The sequence below is a fragment of the Ptychodera flava genome, chromosome 7, assembly GCF_041260155.1.
Source record: "Ptychodera flava strain L36383 chromosome 7, AS_Pfla_20210202, whole genome shotgun sequence".
Classification (NCBI taxonomy): Eukaryota; Metazoa; Hemichordata; class Enteropneusta; family Ptychoderidae; genus Ptychodera; species Ptychodera flava.
The window spans coordinates 34,695,090-34,703,820 of record NC_091934.1 but is presented as its reverse complement, the minus strand read 5'-3'; the positions used below and the strand labels follow the sequence as shown (position 1 = coordinate 34,703,820).

The following is an 8,731-nucleotide window of genomic DNA, read 5'->3' as shown; positions in this document are numbered from 1 at the left end:
TTTGTACCATCAGGGATTCGATGAGCAGGTTATCAAAGAACAAACAGGTCACAGATCAGATGACGGTTTACGCACCTCAAATGTTTGTCGATCTCACTACAAAAGCATGTGTCGAATACATCTACCATTCTCATCTAGTGTTAATCAGAGGAAACTGTAAGCAAACCTGTTTCTTAAGTTGCTACGAAACAACATAACAGAACAGACAGGATTGGTCCAACCTAAAAAGACGCCGAATCAAAAAATCAGATCTTAATCAACAAATCATGTTGCTTATATTGAGCATGGTTCAAAGAAAGTTAAATTGAATTACAAAATGTGATATTATAACATATCAGTTGAAAACTTGTCTTTATTGTGTTATTGAATGTGTGTGAATGCTTTAGGCATCTCGACTGGACCTATTGTTCTCATGCAAATTAGTAATCATTCATACTTTTTTCATATTTAAAAGAGTAATCACTACACTTTTATTGATATGATAATGATTTTCTTTCATTAAAGTGTGGTGATTACTTATTTACATATGAATAAAAGTGTGACTGATTACGAATTTGCATAAGAACAATAGGTGGCGGTCGTGATTTCAGGGATAAATGGATGGCAAGAACATGGGTCACGTGACCTGGAGTGGTCTAAACAACATAAGTCAAAGGCCTACATTTTATAGACATTTTAGTAGTCAAAAGTCTACTAGAAGTAAATAAAAAAGAAGGGATTCAAGTTACGATGTGTGTGTCTACCCTTCGTATGACAATGGCCCGTGACCTAGGACTCATTACGATTAACTTGCATGACAACCTTATGTGCCAACTTTGCTTGAGCGGGCAAGTACTACACATTCCCTTCAGTACAGCGTAATCGTTTATCATACCTATGATATTCATTAATAGCGATGATGCCCATCCAAAATCAAAATTTATAGGTCAAAGTCACGTACATGGTCATTCTATACGACAAACACAACACAGCGCAGTACAGACAAGACAAAAATAGTTGTCATCAGAAATAGGGGCATTTTAAGGGGTTATGAAAATGCGTTTATAAGCAAATACCTTTAAATGTTGTTAAACACTACAATTAACTTGGAGTTGTTTTTTCTTCAAGGTTATCTTGGTCACCTGCCAAGAATAATTTGGTGACGAATGCGAATAAAGCCCAAGACACAGGTCATTGTTAAGAAATTAGGTAATATTCAACTAAAACAAGCATTCAAGCTGTTTGACACGTCCGTTGTTCCGATTTTATGTTAGGGAACAGAAATTTGGGGTTCTGAATACTCACCTGTCAATGAAAGTGTACAATTTAAGTTCTGTAGATTTCTTTTAGGTGTCAATTCCACTGTTAACAGCGAGATTTTTCTTGGAGAGTGTGGAAGCTTTTCACTCTCATGTACATATATGAAGCGTTTTATTTCATACTGGCTTAAAATTATTTTTAATGGATAAATCTCGTTACCCAAGGGCCTGCTACGATATGTTAAAAGATTTAGACTCTGCTGGGAGAAGTACTTAGGCTACGCAGGTACGATAATTATTATTCAGGTATGGATTTGGTATAGTTTGGTTTGAGCACCATGAGGGAGATACAAATGTATTTTTGAAAATGTTTCATGAAAGATTGCAAAACTGCTTTAAACAAGAATTGTCAGCTTCGATCAGGCAATCTCACTGGTCTCAACCTATGCTCAATTCAAATCAATGCTTGAACCTGAGTTATATCTGTCTTGTGTTAATATAACAAAATTTAGATTTGATTTGGCCAGGCTTCGATGCTCATAAATGACGGATTGAGGAGAGACAACGTTACCGAGTTTTAGATAAAGTGACAAGATGACAATTGATCTATGAATCTCACAAACTGAAGTCTGTGAAGACCTCAAAGGTGTCCCTGACCTCAAAGGTGTCCCTGACCTCAAAGGTGTCCCCATGTTTCAGTTGAACTTGATTTCCTTGCAGTCTAATTAATTTTCCGACTTTACAGAGACAATGAAATATTCGCTAATTCTATTCAAATATACTAAGTTTTAGAAAGAAGAAACTGATTGCTCAAAGTTACAGAGTTATTGTACTAACATCATACCGAAACCTACGCAGAACAAACATGGCACATGACAAGGTATTATTTGTTAGATTGAAAGAGATGTGCTCTTAATAAAATAAAAAAATGTAAGAACAATGAAACCTGTCTATTTAGGGCACCTTCAGGAATGGAAAAGAGTCCTCAATATAGAGGTGACAGGTTAAATTCTATGCAAAGTGCAACTTTTGGTTTGATAAATCTGTCCTTAATAAAGAGGTGTCCTGAGTAGAGAGGTGTTCGTAAATACAGGTTTCATTGTATATGCGTGTATAGCGGGCATATTTCGCTGTACCTAGATGGGCAAAGAGTTTTATAAAAGGTAAAAAATGGTATGACCCTGTCTAGTGAAGATTTGAGCTACTTGAACGGTTGCGAAATTTCTACAATCGACTTCTCACATGCACTGTTTCCATTTGTAAAGTTCAATTATTGCGGTCAGTCTATCCATACATTCATCGAAATGTGTTTGTCAAAGCTACAGCATTGTTTAACCTGCGGAGGGAGCACTGAACCCCAAAGTGAGTACAGGTGTACCTTGGAGAGTTCAAACTACAAAGCACAAACTGTACAATTTTTATGTTAATTTAGAAATGATAGGTCAAAAGAGTTTTTTAGATCAAAGGACGGTGATGCTAGATTAAAATGCAGAGGTCAAAGGTTTTCCTTTTTATCGTCTTCTTGTCATAGGTCTACATGAACCAAATTAGCGATCCCAATGATGCTTTCCGCTTGTAATTTCCTAAATGATTGCACAATTAGCTACTATCGTCTAGCTCTCTTTGTTTGAAACAATGTTTCATCTTCATAAGCAGATTAGTATACCATTATCACTTACCATAATTCATGCCACAGCATCACTGGGAAAGGATAGCTTCTTGTCGTGAAAAATGAAAAGGAAAAAGAATCAACATCCTTGTCTTCCCGTCCTGATGTTTCAAAGTTGCCAAGCTCTGTCTCTCTCCTCCCTCCCTACCTTCCCCCTCTCTCTCTCTCTCTCTCTCTCTCTCTCTCTCTCTCTCTCTCTCTCTCTCTCTCTCTCTCTCTCTCTCTCTCTCTCTCTCTCTCTCTCTCCCCTCCGCCTAGATTGTTTTACTGAAAGCCAGGAGTATGCATACTTTAGTAACCTGACGTACCTTTAATTAATATCCTATCCACAAATTAACCTTTTGCATTTTCAAAAACACCGTGTTATTTCCTTTTGTTTTCTAAGATTCATGAGAGTTTTGTGTGTTTGGTTTATGTAACTTTCTCCGTTTGGGTTCAAAAGAATGCTTCATAGACGCTGCTTGTTCTATCGCGTTGAAATCCAGTTCGCCGGCCGCGCTTAAGCGGGTGTTTTCGTTCACTTATATGATAAATTTGCCATCAGGTTTGCAAGTTCCATTTGTTTAAATTTTTATAAAATTTATGAAATTGAGAATGTTGCATACGCCATTTGTCTTATTGCTTTTGGTGAAACACAACCTTTTAAAACACCTCACGTATAAATTATAAGGTTACTGTGAACAACATTGTGTATAGATTTTGAAAATTAATATAATTTAGGTAATTTTGTGTTATGATTTCTTAGGTTCGTAATTTTCCTTTGCGTCAAAATCTTGAATCGACCGCGTTCGAATTATCAACGATAAAAATACCATTAACCTTTCACATGTCAAGCGTGGCCGGTAGATTTTGTTCTCGCTTGTTACACAAAATATGTCTAGTTAAAATGTTAACACATTGATTGGGGTCACCTCAAACCATCACTTGACCCCTGAGAAATCCCTCCATCACAAATGCATGGCGTCGTGGTTCTATTTTGCACCTATGCAGCTTAGCCGGGACAAAATCTATCGGCAGATTTCCAGAAATTTTCATTAACTACATTTGCGTGTATCTGGTGCAAGAATTCCTGTTAGGAATAAGTAGTTAAATTTCTCTAGAGGAGATAATAAAGTTTTCTGAATCTGAATCTGAATCTTTTCAGCCAAACTATATCCAAACGAACATTTTATATCCACAGGCCAGTACAAGTCACACGCGCAGGCATCAAATCCGGTCAAATATCCACAACACAACGGTACAACACGTTTCTCAAACATATCATATGCCCGAAGGATATTTTGCTGACGAAATCCTATGGCTGCGGACGCTACTGTCCATTCAGAAAAACATATTCTTTTCTGACATACAAGCAACAGAAGAATTTTCGAAGGATACTTACACTGCTAATTCAAAGAGCAAAAGTACAATAACATGTCAGAATTAAAGGAATCAGAGTTAGCATTACCTTTGATAGTGTTTCTTTTTTATAATTTTTGTTACAGAGATCATTCTCTTACTCCCTAATGTACAGTGAAATAGAACGTATAAGTTTTGTGAAGGAAGTATGCGCCTCGAAAGTGAAAGATTTAAACTTTTGCTCAAACTTTCCTTAAGGAATAGTTCAATCACTCTCTTTCAAAATCAAGAATAATAATCGGCGAGGGGGGCAAATTTTGGTACTACTGAGAAAAATTACTCAAGATTTACCGATATTTGGAATTCAAAATGGTCGCCATCCCTGTGTTAACTCTATGAAGAAAATAAAATCTAATAATTTCGAAAAACTAAGCAGGTGAAAAGTTTTCTTACACCAAGCACTTTAAAATGAACCCCTACAAGTGGTATATCAGTAAAGAATTGTAAAAGTTTGAGAGTCTGAATATCAGTCCCCGAGGTGCATTCTACCTTAAGGCAACGCATGGTATAAGATTGCAGTGCTGCCGTTGTGTTTCAGAAGTAACTCGCTCCTCCATTTCTCAATATGTGAAAGCAAAGTTCGCACACCTTAATTTACATAATGTCCGATGTCAGTGACCTCTTGGTATATGGACCTTGATGTAACATATTGAGAACATTTGACACAAAATACCTGTGTAACAGTTGACAAATTCTACTAATTTATTGAGCTCACATATGCAGACAGCATTAACATAATGAATTTCAACAAGATGTTGGCAATTGAATTAGACAAAGAGTGTGTATGAAAGAAACCCAAACGATTGGTGGAATATATACAAAAGTTACATCTAATAGAACTACTTTGAAATCAGTGGTTATGCATAGTTTCCGCAAAACAATATACAATATAAAATCTTGTATTTGTGTAGACGGCGTAGAGTTGGCTTATGCTTGTGATAAACATATGTGTACCATGCAAACAATATTTGCTTGTTATATATCTAGTGGCATCAAACCGCATTGTAAACCTTAGGATAGAACATTGGACAAAACCTATATCTATAATTACAGTAAGTTGTTTGTTTCCAGTTAAATAGTAGGTTCAACTGACGTGATAGGGTAAGTCAACTAAATTTAGCTCTATAGCGTAAAATTTTAACAATACAAAAATCTGCAGGTCCTGTCTATAACATAAGTTACAATACAGTAGAATTTTAAAAACAGTATAAGCACCTTGCTTAGAGTAGAAACAGAACACAGAGCGCATTTCTTCTGTGTGAAGTCCGTCAATGACAGTCATGTGAAATTATGATGCTGTTGTTCTGAATTTATAATTCAGAAAATAAAAAAAATCTTAACATAGGTAACACCAGTATGTGAGCCACGCAACAGCAAACCTACTGGGCTGACATAAAAGAGCTATAACATTGTACGCATCACAAGAAGAAAGTCGCTTACATATTGTCATAAATCATTAAATTTCTTCATGATTTATGTTAATTAACAAGGTTCAAAATTAAGTACGACAGCGTTTGCAAATTCAAGGCTGCAAAGTTTTCCAATCTACTCGTATTTTCCTTCCACCTCAACGTGTTCAAAACAATAAAAATCAAGAGACACACATTTGGGGATAGGGGAAATAAAGTACCCAAGGTTTACCCAACGGCATGTATTGAATTCAAAATGGTGGCTTTGACAGTGTGTACACTGATAGGAAATAAAAATTTCAGATTTTTACTTCATTAACAGACCACGAATGCGTCGACGTCCGCACAAGCGGTATACTAGAGAAACTAGAAAAGAGTGGTAAAACCATTGAGTACTATCCCGAGGAGTTTTATATGAGCTATGTCATCGTGTACTGACGTTTCACGTTGTCATACCGCATTGTGGTATATTATGTCACTTCATATCACGTCAAGTCATGGTTGTGCCGTGGCAGGACTTTACTGTGAATACACTTTGATGCAATCATTGCCATGATCACACACTGCTACTTTGAAGTCATGGGTCACACAAACACCAGTCGGACTTTTCAAGCCGTCGTGAGTTTCATCAATGCGACAAACAAATTCCCCTTGTCGGTCGTATTTCAAAACTTTGTTATTGATGTTATCTGTGACATACACGTAGCCATGTTTGTCCACCGCGAGTCCGGCAGGACTAAACAGCTCATCACGTCCAAATGCAAACAGGAAACGACCATCATCGTCAAACACCTGTATTCTATGGTTAACGCAATCAGAAATAAAAACATTGCCGCCATGATCAACAAAGACATACCTTGGGTATCGAAATTGGCCCTCCTGACTACCAAAGCTACCGAATGAGCGAATATAGCTACCGTCTTGATTGTAGATTAGGACACAGTGTCCCTTATTATCAACAACATAGACCCTCCCATTAATGGGATTAACGGAGACACCCATTGGGTGTTTAAGTTTGCCATTGCCAAAACACCTTATTAGCTTGCCATTCTCATTACAGAAAATAATGTGCTTATTTCCATAGTCGGTGATATTAAGGTGACCGTTCCCTGACAAGGCTACGTCATAGGGGCGAAAATCATCAAGTTTTGGAAAAGTGATTGTCTTACGATGTTTCCCCCCTACTGTGTAAGACTGCAATCGTCCATTATTATGTTCACAGATCAACAAATCCCCATTGCCCATCACCTTTATGGCCTGTAAACCAATAAATTGACCAGTACCTGAACCTCGCCCTCCAAACTTACACACCAACCTTTTCGTTCTTAATGGTTTACTTGGTGATACCGCTTCTGGTTTTTTACTCACTGATGCTTTTTGACATATCTCTGCGAAATTCATGCATTTTGACAATCCTTTGTTCTCATCATTTTCCATGGGTTTCATTTTCTGTTTATTTTTATCTTTTCCATTCTCTTCGAACTCGGGTTCCAATTCATCTGAGATGGACTGGGTCACCACCTCTGTTTGGGTGATGGCGATGGGGTCATCTTTATCGTCATCCTTTTTCGTCTCGATGTTGTCAGTTTTTTTAGTCTCTCTTCGAAGCAGGTTTATTTCACCGAGCCTCCAATCTTTACAAACATCGTCACATCGTACAAATTCCATGTAGTCGTCTTCCGTCGGTGATACTCGTGTCTTTAGTTTAAGCAATTCTCCCGCCTGGTCCTCGACTCCCTTCTTTGCTGACGTCACCTGTGGCGCGTTCCCGTACCGCAACAATGTCTCTACGTATTTACGGGTACATTTGAGGTCATCCTCAGCGATGTCCAGTTCTTTCAATTGCGCTGTTAGGTTGAATTTCCGTTTTTCATATGCTGCTCTCAGTTCTGCCAGAAGTTTGTTTCCGTTTTCTTGTATCAGACGTGTGTGTTCTTCGACCTTCTGACGGATGTGCTGGCTAACCTCATCCGTCTCTTTCCGAAAACAGCTGTCCAACGAGTCTAACACTTGTTGTACTGCAACTTTGCTGTCAACGGCCTCCGTCTCTTTCTCTTTCACTTGTCGATTATGGCTGATAAATCCTCGATGAAACTTCCCGCGGCCTCTCGAACACATCTGTAGCGATGTTCTGGTTTTGCATGGTCTAACGCAGTACACTTCAGACAGATTGCCTGTTTACATGTATCGCAGAAGAACTCAATCTGGTACTCCCTATGAGCAGAGCAGTAGACTGGTGGTTGAATGGAGGTGAGGTCACTGCACCGTGCGACATTGTAGTCGTCGAGCGACATGAGACGATGTGCTTTCATCAGAGGAAATTTTGTGTGGGCGGACGCACATAACTGACAAATATCAAAAGCGCATTCAATACAGCGTGTCGTCGCACCTTCTTGTTCACATGCTTGACAGTTTCTGCGACCCGTCCTCGCTTTCTCGTTTGGCGAAGAGATCAACTAAGTCATTCAAGGAAACCATTGGACGAAATTGAAGAGACGCCGTTTGGGAGCTCGTGTGACCGACGGCATACTGGGCATGTGATACTGCTGTCACTTGTCTTCACTAGCTTATTCGTGCACGGCTCACAGAAACTGTGTAAACACGGTAGGATTTTTGCATTCCTGTATCGCTCTGAACAAATTCCACATAGGAGAAATTTCTGTCGATTTCTGCCAGAAGGTTTGAATCTCTGGCAGCCATTTTGTGTACTAAAGGTTGGCAAATACTGAGAATACGATACTTTTCTACGAAATTAAAGCATTAGTGGAGAGGGGTGGTGAATTTTGAGGAAAATCTAAAAATCAAAATTGCCAAAACATAGTGCTTCTTTTTGAAACATTAATGAAATCAAAGTCTGCGAAAAATAGTATGCATGCCGAGCGAAGTCCGAAGAAATAGTTTGTCAAATATTAAGACAGGGCAAAATGCACTCAGCATCCTGACCACCCCTACCGGCATCGAATGGTCCATACTTGATCTCGTGTTACGCGTACATTCGTCCTTATGACGTCCTTATA

General features: G+C 38.4%; 1 protein-coding gene across 1 annotated transcript; it reads right to left on the bottom strand.

The window, feature by feature from the left end:
- Positions 1-6,233: 6,233 nt before the first annotated feature.
- On the bottom strand, positions 6,234-7,832 carry LOC139136460 (tripartite motif-containing protein 2-like). Its single transcript, XM_070704186.1, has one exon. The coding sequence runs from the start codon at positions 7,830-7,832 to the stop codon at positions 6,234-6,236; it is 1,599 nt and encodes a 532-aa protein (XP_070560287.1).
- Between the last annotated feature and the right edge of the window lie 899 nt (positions 7,833-8,731).